The sequence below is a fragment of the Microcaecilia unicolor genome, chromosome 4 (genome assembly GCF_901765095.1).
Source record: "Microcaecilia unicolor chromosome 4, aMicUni1.1, whole genome shotgun sequence".
Taxonomy (NCBI): domain Eukaryota; kingdom Metazoa; phylum Chordata; class Amphibia; order Gymnophiona; family Siphonopidae; genus Microcaecilia; species Microcaecilia unicolor.
In genome coordinates, this window is record NC_044034.1 from 332,654,241 (window position 1) to 332,677,562 (window position 23,322).

Consider the following 23,322-nt stretch of genomic DNA (forward strand, 5'->3'; position numbering starts at 1 on the left):
TTCACCACGCCTCCGACATGCCCCCGTCAACTTTGTTCATTCCTGCGACAGACTGCAGTTGGAGGCGCCCAAAATCGGCTTTCGATTATACCGATTTGGGCGCCCATGGGAGAAAGGCGCCCATCTCCCGATTTGGGTCGAAATATGGGCGTCTTTCTGTTTGAAAATAAGCTGGATGGTCTTCTAAAAAATTGTTAAGGTCTACCTCTCTACTGTTCCTATTTTGTATCCATTTCTGTGTTCTACTGCCAGCCCTTGAAGAAGCAAATTTGCTTTATTTCTCACCAGCTTCTGTGTAAATCATTTCTTTCACCTCAGAATCTCAGAAAGCTATTTTTGCACTTCATCATGTCACTAAAATACTGTGGGGAGAGCCTCCCTTCATTTTACCATAGTGCTAATTTTTTTCTATCTGCATCTTCACATTCTCAAGTACTTTCCCAGCTTTTCTTAGCTTTTTCTGATATTGTCTGTCCTTTTCTTTCTTTGATCTGTTATACTTTATGAACGTTAGAAAACTGTCTCAAGTTCCACACCCCACTAGTTTTGAGTTTTAGTGGATTTGTATATACTTTATGAATGTTAACCATTTTTCCTATGCAGCTACTTATCTAGAAAATCGTTGTGGCCTCTCTCCTCTTACTCTTATCTACTTTGAATTGTATATCCTTTAATTTTTAGCCACTGCACCTCTACTCCCCCCCCCCCCCCCCCCCCCCCCCCCATTTCACATCTAGCTAAAAACTCATCTTGACAAAGTTAAGGGTACTTTTACTAAGCTGCGGGGAAAGGGCCCTTTTTACCGCAACGGGTAAAGCCTTGCAGTAAGAATAACTCTTACCACATGGCCATGCGGCAGGGAGCACTTACCGCCAGTCATTGAGGTGGCGGTTAAGGGGTCTCACGGTAGCCGGAAGGCACACAGCAATGCCCGATTATCCAACCAGTTAGCATTGCGCTAGAAAAAACTTTTTCACGAGCGCTGAGCAGGAACTACTACCAGTGGCTGCATTGGGCCAGTATTAGTTCCAATTTAGCATGCAGTAAGCCCACATTGGGCCTACCAACGCTTTGTAAAAGGGCACTTTAGTTTTCTGGAAGTCTAGGACCCTTATCTGTGATGTCTAGGGTGGGCAGTGTGGAGCGTACAGGGTCATTACAATTACCAGATGTAATGGTTGGGGAGAGCAGTCACACACAGTTAGCTGGCTTTGGTTAATGCTCACTGGGGAAAAGCTGGCCATTGTTAGTGTTTTCATACTCTGTGTTAGGGGAGAGGTTTTCTGTGGTTCATGCTGTTGGACACTGTGTTCTGGGAAAGGTTTCAGCCTCAGCAGTAGATGAGTCTGTCACATTCTTCTTTCTTCCCATAGAAACAGTTGATGGTGATTGGGATGGATGTGTATCATGACCCAAGCAGAGGCATGCAATCCGTGGTTGGGTTTGTTGCCAGCACTATCAGTAAGTTACTGTAAATTTCTTTGGATTGCTTTATTTTGCCTCACACTTGTAGGACACCTGTAAATGCTGAAATTATAAACTAGCAAAAACACATCTGAATTGTGTAGGAGGTGCAATGTGGGGCCTACCCTGCTGATGGCATACTCAAGGTTGTGGGCAAGGGTTCTATATTTTCCTGTATGTAAGCAGGATTTCCTTAGCGTCAGCAGCAGATGAATTCAGAGACAGGGGGATTGTGGCCATCTACCAGGTGGAGATAGAGAGCACTGATTTATACTTTGTCTTATTGGACGGTGTGCTCCTGGAATCCCCAGTATTCTCTATCTCCAGCAGGCGGGTGGACGGTCTTCTGCCTGCTCCTGGCTTCATCTGGCTGCAGCTTCTGTTCCGGGTATCTGGTTCAGTAACCTTGGGGTGCTAGCTGAGTGGTACCAGCTTTAGGGGATACACCTGGTGAGGCGAGATCCTCCCCCACCCCGGTAGTCTCTGCAGCCCTTTGGCACCTTTTCTTTCCTCACAGCGCCTCCATTTCAAAAAGATTTTAAATGCTGTCTGGTGGATTTTAGCACTTTTTGGGCTTCTTGGGAGAGTGAGCACACGTGGCTGTTTTTGCAGCACTGCTTTCCTGAGACGTCTGGGCTCTCCTCAGGGTGAGTGTGACCCTTTCCTTCTTTCTGGGGGGGTTTGCCCGGCGTTGTCAGTCACACAGATGGCTGTGGATGTAAACACTGTTCCTGCTGCAGTAAGCGGAGAACAGCATCGGGGGCCTGTCCGGGTGGGTGTTCAGTTTCTGAGCCTGTCAGTGTGGCAGCGGATTTAGGCGCGAGTATTTCCCATTCTCAGGATGTGCGGCCGTATTCTCCCCTCGCTGCCATGGTGTGGGCAGCCATGGTGTATTCCTGCGCAGCAGATGCTGCGGTATCAGGAAGTGGTTTACAGGGTCCCGGAACAGATTTAGGTAGGGCTTCCTGTGCGAGGACTGAGTGCTGGGCACCTCTGAGAGGTCCAGGGGACGGAGAAGCAGAGCTTCCATTTTCCCCTGAATTTGTTATGCTCTTGCACAGATCTTTTCTTTTAAAAAGGGTACAGCCGGTTCTGAAGCAGCATTGCAGCTTCCTGGGATATACTTTGACCCTCCGGCTACGCAGGCTGCTGTTGGGTCCAAGAGGCCTCGTTTAGACTCCATTTCTGATGGGGGGGTCTATTGCTCCTTTGTCTCCAGTCCCCTCAGAGGGGAATTTGCGCCATCCCTCTCCTTGTGGAAGTTGGAAGATCTAGAGGAGGGAGAGCTGGTTGGAGAACCAGGTGATCCCACGGGTGTTCTACAAGGAGGGAACTCTTGACCTTCATTACTAGAGCCTTGCAGGCTTTAAATATTTCAGCCCCTGAGGTGCAGCCAGTTGCGGCAGCAAATTTGAAGATGGCTAGTACCCACAGACCACCGAAAGCCTTTCCAGTCCATGAGGCTATGCAGGAACTTATTTCTGCACAGTGGACTACACCGGAGGCTAGCCTCCGAGTGGCCAAGGCGATGTCTCGCCTCTAACTGGTGGTTCAGGAAGACCTGGACCGTTTGGCGTTGCCGAGAGTGGACACTTTAGTGGCAGCAGTCACAAAAAGACTACCTTGCCAGTTGAAGGGGGCATAGCTCTTAAGGAATGTCCAGGACCACAAGCTGGAGTCGGCCTTGACGCTTTCCTTCAAGGTCTCGGCTCTGGCTGTGGCTCTACAAGCAGCAGTCTGCAGCTTTTATGCTACCCGAACATGCCTTTCTTGGGTCCAGCAGGTAGCTGACATGCTGGAGACCGGGGCTAAGCCTCCCTCTGAGTTTCCAGATGTGAAGATCGGACTGGCTTATTTGGCAGATGCCTTGTATGACTTGGTTCGTCAGCCAAACAGATCTCCCTGGCTGTAGTCTCACGCCAGTTGTTGTGGTTGCACCACTGGGTGGCAGATGCAACATCCAAGCAACAGCTGGTTAGACTGCCATTTAAGGGAAAGCTTTTATTTGGGGAGGACTTGGAGAAACTGGTGAAGGATCTCAAGAATTCCAAGTCTCAGCATCTGCCAGAAGACAAGCCTTGTCCTTCTGGGAAGACTGGTCACCCTAAGATTTGGTTGAAGGATAGCAAAAAAAAATACAGTCCAGGTCGCTCTGGCTTTTCTCAGTGGTCTCGGTATCAGTAGAAGCAGTCTTTTTGGTCGGACCAGCGCCCCAGGGGTTCTTCCTCTAGAGCTCTCTCTGTCCCAAGACCTTCACAGTGATGGTTTATTGGCCCACTCCATCCCGAGCATAGGGGGGTGGTTGTTTCTCTTTTACGAGGAGTGGGCCAAGATCACGTGAGACCAGTGGGTCTTAGATCTTATTCGAGATGGGTACAAATAGAGCTTTCCTCTTGTGTCACAGATTCTTTCTTGGTCTCCCCATGCACAGGCAGCTGCAAGCGGGCGGTAGTGCAGGGCACCTTGCAACATCTGATTCAGTTGGGGGATGTTGTTCCCATCCTATATCAGGAATGAGGTACAGGTCATTATTCCATTTATTTTGTGGTTCCCAAAAAGGAGGGGTCCTTCCGCCCAGTCTTGGACCTCAAGAAAGTCAACCACTGTCTCAAGGTCCGTCATTTTCACTTGGAGACCGTCCAATCAATGATTGTGGCAGTTCAGATGGGGGGGGTTTCTCATGGCATTGGACCTCAAAGAGGTTTATTTGCATGCGCCCATTTGGCCTGCCCATCAGCGTTTTCTTCGCTTCGCAGTTCTGGGCCGACAGTTTCAGTTTTAGGCTCTCCTTTTCAGTCTGGCAACAGCCCCTCAGACCTTTTCAAAGGACATGGTGGTGGTGGTTGCGGCGTTGCAGAAGGAGGGCTCATCAAGGCATCATCTCGGCGGGAGAGCGTAAGGCGACGACCAGAGGCATGAACCTCTTACAGTCCCTTGGATGGGTGATCAACTTGAACAAGTGTCATGTTCCCTGCTTGCGCAGGTATGGGCATCTGCGGAGATGGTGGCCATCTTGGTTGTGGGCATCTCCTGGATAGGGCGTCTTAGGATGGGGCAGCCATCTTGGAGCTGGGCAGCCTCAGGAAGGAAGTCCATATTTGTGCTTGAGGACGTCTCTGGTGGGGGCAGCCATCTTGCAGACAGCTGTGCATGTTTGGGCCTAATTCCTGTCCTATTTAAAGCCCTGCCTCCAGTCCTCCCATGCTTCGGCTTCTACTCTGTTTCCTGGGTAGTTGCAGTGCTTCTGGATCTACTACTGTTTGCTGCCTGGTATTGACCTTTGCCTGTCCCTGGATCTGCTACTGTTTGCTGCCTGGTATTGACCTTTGCCTGTTCCTGGATCTGCTACTGTTTGCTGCCTGGTATTGACCTTTGCTTGTCCCTGGATCTGCTACTGTTTGCTGCCTGGTATTGACCTTTGCCTGTTCCTGGATCTGCTACTGCTTGCTGCCCGGTACTGACCTCTGTTGGCTCCTGGTCCTGCTTCTGCCTGTTGCTTGGCCGTGCCCCGTGGACTTTGTTCTGGACTCAGTTCTCTCTGCTGTTTGCTTCTCGCATCTGGGGGCTCAACCCTTGGGGAACGGAGGGGGACACAGGGGGAACTTGGGGTTGGCCGACAGCTCGATGAGGAATCCTCCTCCATCGGGCACAAGAGCTCACATCTCCTCTAGGCGAGCCTGACAACAAGAGTCAGCTCATTCCTTCTCAATCTCTCGAGTATCTCCGGGTGCTTTTCGACACAGTTCAGGGCAAGGTGTTTTTGCCCAGCCAGCGCAGTGACAAGCTGCATACTCAGATTGCTCAGGTACTGCGGTCTCTCATTCCCAGAGCATGGGATTATGTGCAGGTGTTTGGGTCCATGGCAGCGGCTTTGGAAGTGGTGCCGTGGGCTCGGGCTCATATGAGGCCCTTACAGCTATCCCTGTTGAGTCGGTGGTCTCCAGTTTCCCAGGACTACGAGTTACGTCTCTGGTGGCTTCCGTTAGCAAAGGCCAGTTTGACCCGGTAGTCTCCAGTTTCCCAGGACTACGATCCACACGTCCGGCAGCTTCCATTAATGAAGGCCAGTTTGACCTGGTGGTTGTGGACAGTCAATTTGACTCGCAGAGTCTCATTGACTACTCCCAATTGGGTGGTGTGATCACTGATGCCAGCCTCTTCAGGTGAGGGGGGGGTGCATTGTTGGTCACAGTATGCACAGGGTCTCTGGTCAGTGACCGAGTCCCAATGGTCGATCAATCATTTGGAACTCTGGCCCTTCAAACATTAGTATGCCTACTGGAGGGAGAGCCAGTTTGGGTGCTCTCGGACAACATGACGGTGGTAGCTTACATCATCCGCCAGGGGAGCACTCGCAGTACTGCTCTGGCATGCAAAGCGAACATGCTGATGAGTTGGGTGGAGCGGCATCTGTCTCAGCTGTTTGCAGCCCACACAGCGGGAGCACAGAATGTTACAGCTGACTTTCTCAGTCGGCACAATGTGGTCCCAGGGAAGTGGGAGCTCTCGGGGGCGGCCTTCAGCTTCATAGTGCAGAAGTGGGGGTTCTAGTGATGGACCTCATGGCGACACACAAAAATGAGAAAGCCCCCAGGTTTTTCAGCAGAAGAAGATGCTTCGGGTCGGTAGGCATCAATGCTGTCCTTCATCCATGGCTGGAGTTAGTCCTTCTCTACACGTTTCCCTCTTGGCCGCTCATCGGGCGTGTGCAATACCGTATTTAGCGTCATCGAGGTCGAGTGCTGCTGATCGCTGTGGACGGGTCTCGATGTCCATGGTATGCGGACCTAGTAACGCTGTTGGTCGATTGGCCCTTCCAATGGTGCCGGGACTCCTGTGCCAGGGTCCGCTGGTTATGGAAGATCCCTCCCCCTTTGATCTTACAGCTTGGCTATTGAGCGGTCAAGATTGAGGAAAAAGGGGTACTCTGAGGCGTTATTGCTACCTTGCTTTGTGCTAAGAAGCTGTCTACTTTGGTGGCGTGCGCATGAGTTTGATGAGTTTTTGAGACCTTCTGCTCCTACAGAGCTTGGTCTCCCTTTCCAAGCTTCCCTATTGCAGATTTTATCCTCCTTACAAGAAGGATTGGCAAAGGGTTTGTCAATCAGCTTGCTACGAGTGCAAGTGGCAGCACTCACCTGTTATCGCGACCGGGTGTTGGGCTTCTCTCTGGCGTCTCATACTGATGTGCTTTGGTTTATTAAGGGGGTTACGCAGCTTGCAGGGGGCACCCTTGGAGCCATTGCAGAGGGCCACCTTGATGGATTTACGCTGAAATTGGTGTTTCTGGTCGCGTTTTCGTCTGTGTGGAGGGTGTTGGATCTTCAGGCTCTTTCTTGCACGGAGTCCTTCTTGTGTTTTTCCGAGGCAGGGGTTAATGTGCGTACCATGCCCTCCTTTCTCCCTAAAGTGGTCTCGACCTTTAATCTGAATCAGCCCTTGTTTCTGTCTGCGTTTTGCAGAGACCAGTATCCAGAGGGTTCTGCTGCATTATTTGGATACTACAAATGATTTCCGTTCAGATCATGTTTGTCTTTTTTCTGGGCTGCGCAAAGGTGAATCGGCTTCTAAAGCAAAGATTTCTCATTGGGTTAAAGCCACTATCTTGTCAGCTTATATCCTGCGAGTCACATGCCTCCAGCAGGACTTTGCACGTATTCCACTTGGGCGTTGGCAGCTTTATAGGCGGAATTTTGATTGGCTCTGGATGAAATCTGTAGGGCAGCGACTTGGACATCAGTGCATACCTTTGTCAAACATTATCAGGTAGATGTGGCCATGTGTACGGAGGCGGTGTTTGGGGCTTCCGTGCTGGCGGCGAGAGTTTCGGCTCCCCACCCTGTTTAGGTACTGCTTTGATACATCCCACCTGTCTCTGGATTCATCTGCTGCTGATGCTAAGGAACTAAAAAATTAATATTACCTGATAATTTTCTTTCCTTTAGTTGCCTCAGGTGAATCCAGAGTCCCACCCCGAGCCACAGTGCCAGTTTCTAGGTGGAGTCTGGTGTCTGTGGAAGTGCAAGCTGCAGCTTTGTTGGTTTTCTCTGTTATTTTCTGGGTTCTGTTTACATGACTGTTGGAAGGATCTGTGTGGAAGGAGATGTGTTGTTTCACTTTTTGTTTCCTGTGCTTTGTTATAAGAAATACTGAGGATTCCAGGAACACACCCTCCAATAAGACAGAGTATACAAATCAGTGCTCTCTATCTCCACCTTCTTTCATCTGATAATCATGATTTTGAGTTATCAAAATATCTCATCATCACCCATCCCAAGATGATTCTGTAAGGAAAAAAAACCCACAGGCACACACACAAACACATGCATAACTGGACATTATAAAGATGATATTAGAACCAGCCATATAGATGGGTGCAGCTGGTATATGTGTTAAAAAAAAAAGTCAAATTTAGAAAGAGAGAGAGCATCTGGGCATGCTAGGGAAGTAAAGTTCTTAGATGAAATAAAGGGCTGCTGTATGGAGCAGCTGATTCAGGACAAGTAGAAGAGCAATTCTAGACCTAGCCCTTAGTGGACCCTGTGACCTGGAGCAAGAAGTAATGGTGCGGGGGCCCCTTGACATTTGTGATCATAATAGGGTTACCATATTTGCCTTGACAAAAAAGAGGACACCAATAGCCACCCCAATCCCTACCCACCCTGCCCCTGTTAAGCTCCCTCCCAGCCATACCTGTCACACCCCTCCCCACTCCCATGCCACATAGTCATCTTTATCCCCCCCAAAGCAAAGAAAGCCTCATTCCAAACCATGATCCACCTCCCCTCCCCTACCTTACAGTGCTGTGGTGGTCTAGTGGCCTTTTCGGGGCAGAGAGGGGACCCCATTCCTTCCTGCCCAGTGATGCCGCTCCCGTTCGCTGCCAGCGCCACTTCAAAATGGTTACCGAGACTTCAGGTGGTGACCTTGCAAGACTCTTGTGAGGCTGCTACTTGAAGTTGAAACATTCAAATCTCCAGCTTCATCCATAGGAATGTATGTAAATTTTTGACCTTTGCCACTGTTCCTGTAAGTTGTGACCCTTTTCATCCTTTTATCATAGTCTCATTTTTGAAAGCTATATATTAACATATTGGATTTTCTGTGTGTACTTACGCCCGTTATTAAATAAAAATTGATTACATTATGATCTAGGGTTAATATATGTCCGGTTTTTAACCCTGACATGTCAACTAGGCAGGCTGAGGCTGGTGTTGGCGTGCCTCAGGGTTGTCCGCCCCTCCCCTACCTTATCATGCCCTGGTGGTCTAGTGGCCTCTTTGTGGCTCCCACTCGCTGCTGGCAGCGCTTCAAAATGGCTGCCGAGACTTCAAGCAGTGACCTCGCAAGATTCTCGCCAGGAGTAAGTTCACACAGAAAGTCCAATATGTTAGTATATAGCTTTCAAAAATGAGACTATGATACAAGGAGGAAAATGGTCAAAACTTACAGGAACATTGGCAATTCTTATGGATGAAGCTGGAGATTTGAATGTTTCAACTTTATTGGACTAATCTCAAATGGAAGGGGGGAAGAAGAGAATGGGACTCAGTATACCGCCTTTCTGTGATTTTTGCAACTACATTCAAAGCAGTTTACATAGTATATACAGGTACTTATTCGTACCTGGGGCGGTTTTTGCAACTACATTCGAAGCGGTTTACATCGTATATACAGGTACTTATTTGTACATAGGGCAAAGGAGGGTTAAGTGAGAGTCACAAGGAGCTGCCGTGAGAATCAAACCCAGTTCCCCAGGATCAAACTCCACTGCACTAACCACTAGGCTACTCCTCCACTCAAATCCTGGGTAGAGCTACTTTATTATTCTCTTTTGTTTTTTTGGCAAGACAAAGAGGCTATTTTGAGACTTTACTGTAGGTCTGGGAATGTTGTGTTTATGGTGGTATTCTGTTTTTCCCAATTTTAAGTTCTGGAACTCTTTGCCAGAGGATGTAGTAACAACAGCGTTTCTGGGTTTAAAAAGGGTTTAGACAAGTTCCCGGAGGAAAAGTCCATAGTCTGTTAATGAGACAGACATGGGGTGGCCACTGCTTGCCCTGGGATTGGTAGCATGGAATGTTGCTACTATTTGGGTTTCTGACAGGTACTTGTGACTTGGATTGGCTGCTGTTGGAAACAGGATACTGAGCTAGATGGACCATTGAGCTGATCCAATATGTTCCTACAAATGGACACAGTTTAAGAGAGAGAAATTTCTGGCCATGTGCCCGTCAGTGCTGGATTTGGGGGCTTCCTTTCAACTGTGTTTTCCATGTAAATGCTTTATTTCCTATCGAAATGTTAAGTATATTTATTATGAACCATCACAGTTGTAGAAGTTTATTCAGACTGGGGGTGTTTTGGGGGCCTCTGAAGTAGCTTCATGATTGTAGGTCCTTATTTGTATTAGTAACAGGGATTACTCTGACTTTTTTCTTATCCCTTTTCTTGTAATATATCCAGCTTCCTATGGATTTTTCTTTTTTTTTGGTTCTCTCCCCCTTTTATTTGTAAACTGTAGGGTATACTTTTGATCCTAGTTGGAAATTTAGTATATTTCTTATTGTTTCCTTTTCTGGATTTCTTTGTCAAAGTGGATTCTTTAATGCACATTATGTTAAAATGAAAATAAAAAATGGAAGAAGAATCTAACTGAAGATAATAGGAAACAGTTTAAGGAATGGCAAGACTGCCAAAGCACTGATAAGAAAGGCAAAAAGAGACTTTGAAAAGAAGCTTGACTCAGAGGCAAAAACATATAGTAAAAAGTACATTCATAGCAAAAGCCAGTAAAAGAATCAGTTGGACCACTAGATAATCAAGGAGCAAAGGGGCACTCAGGGAGGACAGACAAGACCATGGAGAAAAGACTAAATGAATTTTGTGCTTCTGTCTTCACGGAAAATGTGGGGGAGATACCTGTGCCAAAAAACAGTATTTAATGGTGCTGAGTTGGAGGAACTGAAATAAATCTCTGTAAACCTAGAATATATAATAGGGCAATTTGACAAAGTAAAGAATAGCAAATCACCTGGACCAGATGTATGCATCCTAGAGTACTACTAGAACTAAAAAAAAAAATGAACTTGCAGACCTGTTATTAGTAATTTATCTTTAAAATCGGGTGTGGTAGCGGAAAATTGGAGGGTGGTCAATGTTTTAAAAGGGTTCCAGAGGTGACCTAGAAAATTTATAGACCTGTGAGCCTGAGATTGCACCAGGCAAAATGGTAGAGACTATTATAAAGGACAAATATACTGAACATATACATAGCCATGGATTTAGCCAAGGAAATCTTGTCTTATCAATCTGCTATATTTCTTTGAAGGAGTGAATAAACATGTGGATAAAGGTGAACTGGTTGATATTGTATATCTGGATTTTCAGAAGGCATTTGATAAAGAACTTTATGAACGACTCCTGAAGAAATTAAAAAGTAATGGGATAGGAGGCATTGTCCTATTGTGGATTAAGAACTGGTTAAAAGATAGAAAACAGAGAATAGGATTTGATGGCCAATATTCTCAATGGAGAAGGATAAAGAGGGGTATTCCCCAGGGATTTGTACCAGGACCACTGCTTTGTAACATATTTATAAATGACCTGGAAACATGAATAATGAGTGAAGTGATCAAATTTGAAAACACAAAGGTATTCAAAGTTGAGAAATTACAAGAGGATTTTGAGACTGGAAGACTGAGCATCCCACAAATGGCAGATAAAATTTTAATGTGAGGAAGTGCAAAGTAATGCATGTAGGGAGAAGAGCAACCCAAACTACAGCTACCTGATGCAAAGTTCCACATTAGGAGTTACCACCCAGAAAAAGGCTCCCAAGTGCCATAATTGATGATACTTTGAAATCCTTTGCTTAATGTACAGCAGTGGGTAAGGAAGCAAATAGAATGCTAGGAAATTTATATATACATAGAGCAGAACAGAAATTTTATATATCTACAATTCTAGGTGGATAACAAATTATTAGGAAAGGAATGGAGGATAAGACAGAGAATATTATAATGTCTTTGTATCACTCCATGGTACAGACCACACCTGGAATATTGTATGAAATTTTGGTTGCTTCATCTCAAATATAGTAGAATTAGAAAAGGTACAGAGAGAAAGGCAACAAATATGGTAAAGTTGGTGGGACAGCTTGAAGAAGATACAGCTGAGGGGGGAGATATTGGTAGAGGTCTATAAAAATAATTAGAAAATTTCCTGATTCAAATTATACCTTTTTTTAAATCCAGGTAATTTAGAACATCTTTTGTTAAATAAAGAAGTTAAGTGATTTCCTATTATTCCTTAATGTTAGTTCCTTGTCATCAACAGCAGATGAATCCATTAACTGATGGGTTGTATCCGCCTACCAGCAGGTAGAGATAGAGAACACTGAAAGCACATGGTGTTCTAGGACTCCCAACCCCCTCTGCCTTCAGTATGACGGTATCTCCCAGCAGATGTGGACGTCTCAGCTCCTGGATTTCTGCCTGGGGTGGCTCCTGTGCTTTGCCAGAGCAGGGGGTGTTGTGGCTGGTGGTGTCCAGTTTAAAGGCATACTTGGTTTTCCCTGTCCCTGCCTTACCCCAATCCCCCTCCTCCCGGAGTTCCTCTGTGGCTGCCTACCTCTAACTTTCCTCACAGTAAAAAAACAAAAAAACAGAGAGAGGCTTTCTCCTGAGCTCCTGGTTCGGTGCAGCTTGACCGCAGCTCATTTGACTCGATCGCCTGAGGTGAGAGTGGTGCCCAGCTCCTCCGGGGAGGTTCCCGCTGACAGCGCTCTGTGCGGGGTAAGTTTTGGCGCGAAGGCGCCATTTTGTGTTCTGTATTTGATAGCTGCTGAAGGGGTTAAGCGCTGCTCCCACTATGGGAAACGCAGATCAGCAGTGGGGCTTTGCAGCACATGCTGCCTAGATGCTAATGCTGGCGCGAGCATGGCGGGTGGTGATTCTTCCCACCATGCTCGTGCCAGCATTAGCATGTAGGCAGCATATGCTTCAAAGCCCCGCTGGAGTTGGCAGCGGCTGCCATCTTGGAGGCACCACGTGACTGGACCCTCACGGTTGCGGAGAGGTCTAAGTGCAGGGGGATGCCTCGTTTCGAGGTTTCTAGAGGACCTTTTGCCTCCACTTCCCCCAATGTGGGGGCGGATATACAGGGTGAGTTTTTCTCCCCTAAATTTGTGCTGCTGATGCATAAGGCTTTTATGTTAAAAAGAGCACTGCCTGAGGCTCCTGACAATTCCTGTCCGTCTGGGTTGCCTCCAGTTTAGAGAGTTGCACGGGGACAGAAATCCAACCCGTCCCCACTGGAATCCAACCCATCCCCATTCATCCCCGCAGGGAATCTAACCCATCCCCGCCCGTCCCCGTGGGGAATCTAACCCATCCCCGCCCGTCCCCACGGGGAATCTTACCCATCCCCGCAAGAATTTAACCTGTCCTCACCCACAAGAATTTAATGGTACATTAAACAAAATTCCTGTCAGCTCTCTCAGTCTCTGGGTTTGAGCCACAGCACTGCAGGCAAGGAAGGAACGGAAGTTGGAACACTCTGGTGCGCACATATAAGACTTCTCTGATTCACTGGCACTGTGTGCTAAGAGATCACCACATGCATGCGCCAGTAGGTCAGGTGACATCTGATGCTCATGCTTATGTCAGAGCTGAGGTCTGCGCATCAGCCCGGAAGCAGAGAGGATTAATAGTAATAGTAAATGACAGCAGATAAATACCAGATCGGTCCATCCAGTCTGCCCAATAGTCACAATCATTATCAATTCATGATTAAATCAACAATGACTGTGATATTATATACGTGATTATGGTTTTTCTGTGGCGTTTCTGGGACATAGACCATAGAAGTCTGCCTGGCCCTATCCTTATGTTCCAACTGCTGGAGTTGCCCTCAAAGCCCACTCCAGCCTATTCATCTTCTCATTTGTGGGACACAGACCGTAAAAGTCTGTCCAGAACTGTCCTCATGTTCCAGCCACTAAAGTTGCTGTCTAAACCCTTTCCAGCCCATCCAAAACCAGATTGCCATATATGAGACACAGACCGTACAGGTCTCCCGGTATCGGCCCTAGTTCATCACAGCCAGAGTCACCATGTGACACTTGTCACACAACACATCCACACACATGCAGCCATTTAAGTTTAGGTTTTTTATAACTTCCATTTTCTAAATAGAGATCCTCTGTGTTCATCCCATGCCTTTTTGAATTTCGTCACCATTTGTATCTCTACCACCTCCTTAATGGAGGCTTTCCACATCTGTGCTGTTAAAGCAAGGAGGAGGAGGAGACAGCACTCAAAGAACTTGGTACTCGGTAGGTGAGAGGCTGGCGCAAGTGCAGCATACACTTCCACGGGAACTCCACAGGAACTGCTTCCGTCCCCACGGGAACCCCACAGGAACTGCTTCCGTCCCCGCGGGTTCCGCGGGATTCCCGCAAACCCCGTTCCCGTGCAAGTCTCTACTCCGGTTCTTTATAGCCCAGCATCTGCTGGAGACTTTATTTCTTCCCCCAAGCTTTTGGCTGAAGCTAAGCGTAGATGAGTGAATACCCCGTCTGAGGGGGATTCTTCACTCTGTTCTTCCCCGTGGTCTAGTTTCGGGGAGTCTGAGGGGTCTGGCAGGCCCTCACGGACTGATGATCCAGATGAGGGTGGCTGCTTGCCACAGGAGTTGGATGACCCTAAAGCGGTTCGGATTTTCCACCGCAATGAGCTGCCAGCTCTCATTTCTGATGCCTTACAGGCCCTTTGTATTGAAGATCGTGACGAGGGCACTGCCTCTTCTATTAATCCTAGGATGGCTAGCACTAAGAAGCCTTCTCGGGCTTTTCCCGTGCATGCTTCCATCCAAGAGCTTATTTCAGCTCAATGGTCTGACCCTGAGGGTCCCTTGAAGGTGGCCAGGGTTATGTGTCACCTTTACCCCCTGAGGGGAAGTCAGTTGACCCTCTTTGGGATGCCTAAAGTGGATGCTTTAGTCACGGCTGTTACTAAAAAGACTACTCTTCCGGTGGAGGGAGGGGTCGCTTTGAAAGATATGCAGGACTGGCGGCTGGAATCCGCGCTGAAGCGGTCCTTTGATATCTTGGGCCTTTCCTTATGGGGGGCTGTTTGCAGTTCCTATGCAGCCGGGGCCTGCCTTTCCTGGTTGCAGCAGGTGGTTGAGCAGCCCGCTGATGGAGCGGGTTCCCTCGCTGAGGTCGGCCTGCGTATGGAGTCTGCACTGTCTTTTTTGGCTGATACCCTTTATGATCTGGTCAGAGCTTTGGCTAAGCAGATGTCTGTGGCAGTTACTGCCCGCCGCCTTCTTTGGCTCCGGCATTGGGCGGCTGACATGGTCTCTAAACAAAGGTTGCTGTGGTTACCCTTTCGGGGCCTTCTTTTATTTGGGGAGGGTTTGGAAAAGATTGTTAAGGACCTAGGGGACTAAGTCTCAACAGTTGCCTGAGGATAGGCCTTCTTTCAAAAATCCTTCTTTTCCCTCCTCTTCCAGGCCACCGCCCGGGGCGCTCTGCGGGGTTTGGTCAACATACCCGTTTCCAGCAGAGGAACTCCTTTCATTCGGACAAACGCGCGTCGTCGTCTGGGCAACATCCAGGCGTACAGGGGCGTCCTCCACAATGATGGGGCGCCGGTCCACTCGTCGGTTCCCGCAGTAGGGGGGTCGTCTCTCCCTCTTTTTCAAGGAGTGGACCAAGATTACTTCAGATCAGTGGGTCCTAGACCTGATCAGAGTAGGTTACCGGCTAGAATTTGCCGTCCTAGTAGGAGACGCGTTTTTGGAGTCCTGATGCGGCACTGCCGTCAAGTGGGCGGCAGTATATGAGACCTTGCAGGTGTTGCTGAAGTTTGGAGCGGTGGTTCCGGTTCCTTCCACCGAACGCGGCTGCGGTTGCTACTCCATCTATTTTGTGGTGCCTCGAAAAGGCGGGTCGTTCAGACCTATCCTCGACTTACACAGAGTCAACAAGGCCTTAGGAGTGCGACACTTCTGCATGGAAACCCTGCGTGCCGTCATTGTGGCAATACAGCCAGGAAAGTTTCTCACGTCTCTGGACCTCAAGGAAGCGTACTTGCGTATTCCCATCAGTGGTTTCTCCGGTTTGCGGTATTGAGCCAACATTTCCAGTTTCGCGCCTTGCCTTTCTGCCTGGCGACTACCCCTCGGACTTTTTCCAAGGTCATGGTGGTAGTGACTGCCTTTCTCAGGCAAGAGGGTATCAGAGTTTACCCTTGACGACTGGCTCATCAGAGCGGATTCGGCAGACGAGAGTCGACTTGCCACAGCCAGAGTTATTACAGTTCTTCAGACTCTGGGCTGGGTAGTCAATATGCCCAAAAGTCACCTGACCCCCTCTCAGTCTCTCGAGTATTTGGGGGTCTGGTTCGACACGGCTTCGGGGTTTTGTTCTTCTTCACGACAGCAGGCGGCTCAAACTTCAGAATCAGGTCCACCTGCTTCTACGGATGCCTCGCCCTCGAGCTTGGGACTTTGTTCAGCTCTTGGGATCGATGACAGCCACCATAGAGGTGGTTCCCTGGGCGACAGCTCACATGAGACCGCTACAGCTTGCTCTGCTTCAGCAATGGTCTCCAATTTCCCAGGAATACCAATGCATACTACGGTGGCTTCCTGCGGCCCAGCACAGTATGGATTGGTGGCTTTCCGACAGTAGGCTGCGGCAGGGGATGCCACTGGCTCTTCCTTTTTGGTATCTGGTGATAACGGATGCCAGCCTTTCGGGCTGGGTAGCTCATTGCCGGGGCGCTATGCTCAGGGTCTGTGGTCCACCGCGAAAGCGGGATGATCCATCAATCGCTCGGAACTGAGAGCGATATTTCAGGCTCTTCTGGCTTTCCACAGGACGCTGAAGGGTCTTCCTGGCCAAGTTCTGTTGGACAACACGACAGCAGTGGCCTACATCAATCGCCAGGGTGGCACTCAGTGCAGGGCCCTGGCTGCAGGGGCGTCTCAGATCTGCGACTGGGCCAAGCACCACCTAGAGCTGCTCACATAGCCAGTCACATAGCAAGCCGATTTCCTCAGTAAACATCAAATCGACCCAGCGGAATTGGAACTGGCAGACAGTTTTTCTTCAGATTTGTGCCAAATGGGGGACTTCAGGCTTGGATCTCATGGCATCAAGCGTAAACGCCAGAGTCCCTCACTTTTTCAGCAGAAGGAGAGATCCTCACTCGGCGGGGTTGGATGCTGTGGCTCAACCTTGGCCCTCGGGCCCTCCTGTATGTATTCCCTCCTTGGCCCTTGATAGGGCGAGTTCTACTTTGGATTCGTCTACACCGAGGATTGGTGATTCTCATCGCCCGGATTGGCCAAGGCGTCCGTGGTACGCGGATCTCCGGCGGATGCTGATGGACGCGCCTCTTCCTTTGCCTCGGGTTCCGAACCTGTTAGTTCAGGGTCCGGTGACTATGGAAGATCCTTGCCGCTTTGGTCTTACGGCCTGGCTCTTGAGAGGGCGCAATTGAGGGACAAGGGCTATTCTAATAAGGTTATTGCCACGCTCTTGCAGGCTTGCACGCGATCTACCTCTGCGACTTATGCTCGGATCTGGAGCACTTATGAGGCATGGTGTACGCCAAAGTCTATCATGCCGACTCTGGCGACAGTCTCGCTGTTGCTGGACTTTTTGCAGGACGGGCTACAAAAGAGGGCTATAAAAGAGCCTGGCCTACAATTCCCTTAGAGTTCAAGTGGCAGCATTGGCCTGCTTCCGGGGGAAAGTCTCCGGATTGGCCCTTGCTGCTCATCCAGATATTATCCATTTTCTCAGAGGGGCGCTTCGTCTCCGTCCTTCTTTGCGGTCGCCTTGTCCGGCTTGGAACCTGGGGCTTGTGTTGAAGGTGCTCCAGCGATCACCGTTTGAGCCTCTTAAACGGGCTTCTGAGATGGATGTGACTCTCAAGACAGTTTTTTTAGTGGCAATGACGTCGGCTAGAAGAGTGTCTGAGCTTCAGGCTCGCTCTTGTTGGGATCCTTTTCTGCAGTTCTCAGAATCTGGGGTAACTGTTCCTACGGTGCCTTCTTTTCTGCCTAAGGTGGTTTCAGCTTTTCACCTCAACCAGCCCATCTTTCTTCCTTCCTTCTCTAAGGAGGCGTTTCCAGACTCCTTTGGGCAATTGCGCCTTTTGGATGTCCGCAGGGCTCTGTGGCAGTATCTGCATATGTCAAATGAGTTTAGGAATTCTGATCATTTATTTGTTCTGTTGGCAGGTCCCCGACGGGGGTTTCCGGCGTCTAAGGCCACTGTAGCCCGATGGCTTAAGGAACTCATTTTTTCGGCTTATCTGCTTTCAGGGCGGTCGCCGCCTGAAGCGTTTAAAGTGCACGCTACAAGGGCAATGTCCTCTTCGTGGGCTGAAACGGGTGTTTTTTCTCTTCAGGAGATCTGTCGCGCGGCTACCTGGGCTTCTCAGCTCTCTTTCGTGCGGCATTACAGGCTGGATGTGGCAGCGCGGCAGGATGCTCATTTTGGAGCGCAAGTGCTTGCTCGCGGAGTGGCCTGTTCCCACCCTACTTAGGGAGTGCTTTGGTATATCCCATCAGTTAATGGATTCATCTGCTGTTCATGACAAGGAAGGGAAAATTAGGTTCTTACCCTGATAATTTTCTTTCCTTTAGTCAAGCAGATGAATCCATGATCCCTCCCTGACTGACTTTAATTTTTGTACAGATGTTGCATACAGACATTGTGCCTCATCAGGAGTACTTGAAGACAAGCTATCAGAGTTTCTACATGCTGTTTTTATTGCAGGAGGTTGATAACGTCCCTCCTTTGTTTGGTTATTGCCCTGGTTCTGGGGCGTTTGTTCTCTGTGAGGAAAGTTTGTTATATTGCCTTTTTTATTCACTCTGCTTTGGAAATTTCATATACTGAAGGCGGGGGGGGTTGGGCGTCCTAGAACACAATGTGCTTTCAGTGTTCTCTATCTCCATCTGCTGGTAGGGCGGATACAACCCATCAGTTAATGGATTCATCTGCTGTGACTAAAGGAAAGAAAATTATCAAGGTAAGAACCTAATTTTCCCTTAGATGGGGTGGGGGGGGGGGGGGGGTAATGGATAATTTGGGTCTAGATTTGTCAGGTATTAATTAATACAATGTAATTTTGTATATTACTTTTTTTCCCTTTTTTTATTCTGTTATTCTTCCTATTAATGTGGACTTGGTTTGCTTGCTTGTTGCTGCATTATATAGTATTTAAGATTTAGAAAATACTCAATAAAAATAAAAAGCATGAGTGTAGTGGAATGGGTGGATGTGAATCATTTTTTTTCTACTCTTTCCAAACGTATGAGGACTAAGGTCATGCAGTGAAGCTACTAAGTAGTACATTTAAAACAAATTGGAGAAAATATTTTTTCACTCAACATCTAACTGGACTTTGTTGCCAGAGAATGTGGTAAAAGCAGTTAGCTTAGCAAGGTTTGGACAAGTTCCTAGAAGAAAAATTCATAAACTATTATAGTGAACTTAGGAAAAACCACTTCTTATTCCAGGGGTACACAGTATGAAATCTATTTTACATTTTTGGGATCATGCCAGATATTTGTGACCTGGAAACAGGACACTGGGCTTGATGGACCTTCAGTCTGTCCCAGCACTTTAATTATTGCTTATATATGCTGCTGGCAATGACATGCAAAAGTGTATATTTATGCCTGCTTTGAAATGGGTATAAATACTTAGGTCTGCTGGAATATGCACACGTACTTTGCATTTTGCAAGATAGAAGTACAAACCCCCAAACCGTACCCAGCTCTGTCCCCAGGAATGCCTTTCTTATCCACATATACAAGAATATTTAGGATCATTCACTGCATGTACATTTTGATGGGTACATGGCAGCAAATTTTGCATAGCCCACTCTCGATGATTAAAAATGAGTTCTGTACATATAAAGCCTTTCTAACGTTGCCCTCCACACTTTTAAATATTAAATTTTGTTTCATTCATAAGCTATTTGTGTAGGTCAGTGGTGTATTTTTGAAATTTCCACAAACCTTGAGGTGTTAATTTGTGACTTACTTTTGTGTTTAATTTTCTTCTTCTGCTATACTGGTATGTCTCCCATCAGTACCCTCACTAGGTGGTATTCGCGAGTCGTCTTTCAAATGCCACATCAGGAGATCGCGGACAGCTTGAAGCTTTGCTTGGTGGGTGCCTTGAAAAAGTTCTATGAGGTGAGGAAAGCTCAATTGCCCAGCTCATTAGAATAAAAGGGGTGTCTTTGTGGAGGAAACCTGTATGCTTTGTACTGCTGAGTGTGAGCAGAGACATCCATGTCTCTTTTAGATTTAGACTTATTTGATTAGTTCCACTTCTGCAAATGTAATTAAGATCAGCAAATAAATTTAAGATGATACTTTTTTTAATGAATTCACTTGATACCTCTGTGAGTCGGTAATGTAGCCAGGACTGATTTTTTTTCTTTTTTTTTGGGGGGGGGGGGGTTGAGGGGACAATGGTTAACATGGGTGGGCACTAGGCTCCCCATTTCCTCGACTTCCCCTTTCTTCCCTCCCCAACCAAAATTGAGGGGACAATGGTTAACATGGGTGGGCACTAGGCTCCCCATTTCCTCGACTTCCCCTTTCTTCCCTCCCCAACCAAAATTTACCTTTTGAAGCAATCTAGAGTCTGCCCCATGTCAGCTAAATCATGCCAGCCAACAGCAGTATTTTAAGCTTCTGACGCCCAGTACCACGAGCATGCCCTGTTGCAGAAAACTGAACATGCTTTCAGGGCCAGCATCAGCAGCTCAACATAATTCTGCGCTTCAGCTGACTCAGGGTGAGCTCCAGATTGCTTCAGCTAATGGAATTTGGGGATCCCCACCCGCTATACAGTTGGAGGGGCCCAACCCACACGTAGCAATGCCCCTGCTATGAGTTGCTTTTCAGGGCTTTCCGACTAAATGAGCAATCACCACATTGCTTTTATTCTTACAGAAATGCAGTAGACTTTTATCACAGTGTGGCCTGGTTCAGAGCATTTGCAATTAGTGGTGGTGATAGAGAACAATGGAATATAAAGTGTTCCCAAAGTCAGGATGAGCATTTGTTTTTTGTATTTAACATGTGATGTCATCTTAGGGTGCTGTTGCAAAGCCTGTGCTGCCTATTCATTGGTTGATACTAGGACTGTTTTTTGTTTTCAGGTAAATCATTGCTTACCTGAGAAGATCGTGTTATACAGGGATGGTGTGTCAGACGGGCAGTTGAATACAGTGGCAAATTATGAGATCCCACAGCTGCAGAAATGCTTTGAAACCTTTGCAAATTACCACCCCAAGATGGTAGTGTTCGTCGTTCAGAAAAAGATCAGCACCAACCTGTATTCAGCAGCTTCCGGACAGTTTGACACACCCGCTCCAGGAACAGTGCTTGACCACACAGTCACCAGCAAGGAATGGTGAGTTTTAAGAACAGTGTAGTTTTCACAGGGGAAGGAGCATGTACAAAAGGAAGACGGCAATGACTGTTTGGCGAATTGAATTGGGCAGAGAATGCATAGCAGTACCTGGAGGACATGAACTTCTGCAGAGGCAGAGAGCTGTACCAGTGTGCACCAATTTGTTGTGAAATATTGCTCTTAACAGGATATGTAAGCTTGAGGAAGAGAACTACAGCTGTGCCGAGGTACACACAAGAGGAATGCAGGATTGTAGCATTTTTAATTCAAAACCGCGGGAGTTACTAACTTGCTGTATTACAGTACCACAGATTAGTGGCTCCTGTGGTACATGAATAGCGCAGCTTGTGATCAGTCTTACAAGCTGCATTATTCATCCTGTCTGGGAGCATCATAAAGAGGCTAATACACAGATACAGAAGCTGATCAGCCTCTCCTCTAAAGATACCCCTGCACCCCCACACAAAAATACAATGTATTGTGCCAAGTGCCACACCACCCTGAAGGCAAAGATCCATATCTTCCCTCTACCCCCATAAGACCCCTCTGGGCATACCTAAGTAATCCCTAGTGGTCTAGGGAGTGCCAAGCAGGAGCGATCTACAATTACTCTTTCCCCTTCTGGCATTGGGTTCAAAGTGGTGCTGCAGATCCCAATATTGCAGTACTACCACTAGGGGTCATTCATGCGTGTAAGTGCTTTATGCTCGCTAAGTACTGTTCTGCAAATTGCACACAAAGCATGTGTTTACAAGGGGGTCATATAACAAGGACTGCGGAGTTGAGTGGTAGGCACACAGCTACATCTGGAGAACATAAGGCTTGTTTAGAGAAATACAGCTGCATCAGGGAGGTATACAGCCACATAAAGAGCAAGGAGAGCAAAGTCCTCACAGATAACAAATAACCGAACAAAGAAGTGAAGCCAAGAATAAACAAATCCAAGGAGTTTGCAATGTCTTAAAAATGTCAGTTTATTCTGGATTGGAGATAGGAATTCTCTGACAAGGTAAGGCTTGTGATGAGAAGTACGACTCGATACATTCATGTTTCGGCAGAGGTACCTGCATCGGGAGTCCAGTACATGAAAGTATTTTCTTAATTGTGCAGCAGTAAGGAGATTGTATCATGTAAGAATCACCAATTAAACCAGTTGTGCAGTGCACAGAAGTACCTTGTGCTGTCACAAACACAATTAAAATTGGAACACAGCTGCACAATTTACAGGATAGAATACTTTTGTGTATTGGACTCCTGATGCAGGCACCTCTGCCAAAACATGGCCATTTTGAGTTGTGCTTCTCCAGTTGCAAACCTTACCTTGTCAGAAGATTTCTATCTCCAAGCCAGAATAAACTGACGTTTTTATAACATTCTGGAACTCCTTGGATTTGTTTGGTTTTTTTTCTTGGTTTCTCTTCTCTGTTTGGGAGGTATACAGCTACATCCTGAGACATAACAGGTTTGTGTGGGCACTATACTGCTGCATTGGGGTGTACTACTTAGAGGAGTAGTGTAGAAGTGCTTTAGGATATGTAAGCTTATTGGCAAGGAATACAGCTGTATTGAGGGATGAAGGCGTAGAGGGACAGTGTACAGCTGTTTATGGGGTGCACAGGATTGGAAATGTACAAAGTGCACGGAACATGCACATTTAAGAAGACTATCAGTTTTATGCTTCTTTTGTAATTGAACATGCCCGCATCTTATTTTTAGGGTGGATTTTTTCCTGATGGCTCATCATGTTAGACAAGGCTGTGGCATCCCTACCCATTACATCTGTGTGCTTAACATGGCCAATCTGAGTCCAGACCACATGCAGAGGTAAGGAGCAATCAGCGCACACAAGATAGGAAAGGGGAAGCAGAGCACTTCTCTATTCAGAAGCATGCACTGCCTCCATTGTATGCAGATATATCTCATGCATATTCCTTGGGGAAAACCTGAAAACCCGACTGGGTTGCAGCCCTCGAAGCCTGAGGGTTGTCCACCCCTGCTCTAGAACTTCTAGGTCAATTAGAGAACTGTGCCACAGTTGAGCCAGGTGTAAATATTTAAGGACTGCAGTTGTTCTCGTGATCTGGGGTGGAAACTGAGAAGAGTGAGTTCCTCCTCCCCCTGAAGCTGCCTAACCTTATTCCTTTTTCCTGAGCCTTTCTGTTCTAGTCTGAAAGATTTTGAATCATTCTTCAGGTGAGAGATGGCTGCTGTTTAAGTTCAGGAGCGCTCTTTCTTCTTGCCTATCCAAGGGAGCTCAGGATTCAGATAGGGCCACCGAGAGACTGAGCCGGGCCCAGGGCAGAATCGTCATCGCCGCCGCCGCCCCCCTTCCCACCCGCCCGAAGTACCTTGGCTGGCCCCACCAGATGCAGGCAGCGCGGCTCCTTCCTCTGCCC

The 23,322-nt window shown here is 47.6% G+C and overlaps 1 protein-coding gene across 3 annotated transcripts in view; it reads left to right on the forward strand.

Moving 5' to 3' along the window:
- The window catches only part of PIWIL2 (piwi like RNA-mediated gene silencing 2), a 349,150-nt gene that overhangs the window by 312,533 nt on the left and 13,295 nt on the right, over positions 1–23,322 (forward strand). For 2 of the 3 annotated variants that reach the window (XM_030202014.1, XM_030202015.1), the window contains exons 20-22: positions 1,374–1,461; positions 19,590–19,695; positions 20,673–20,758. In XM_030202014.1, coding sequence (XP_030057874.1) covers positions 1,374–1,461; positions 19,590–19,657 — 156 coding nt within the window. In that variant the 3' untranslated portion in view covers positions 19,658–19,695; positions 20,673–20,758. Of the gene's footprint in view, positions 1–1,373; positions 1,466–19,589; positions 19,696–20,672; positions 20,927–22,642; positions 22,751–23,322 lie in introns of those variants that run through there. The other variant, XM_030202016.1, reaches the window with a different exon arrangement.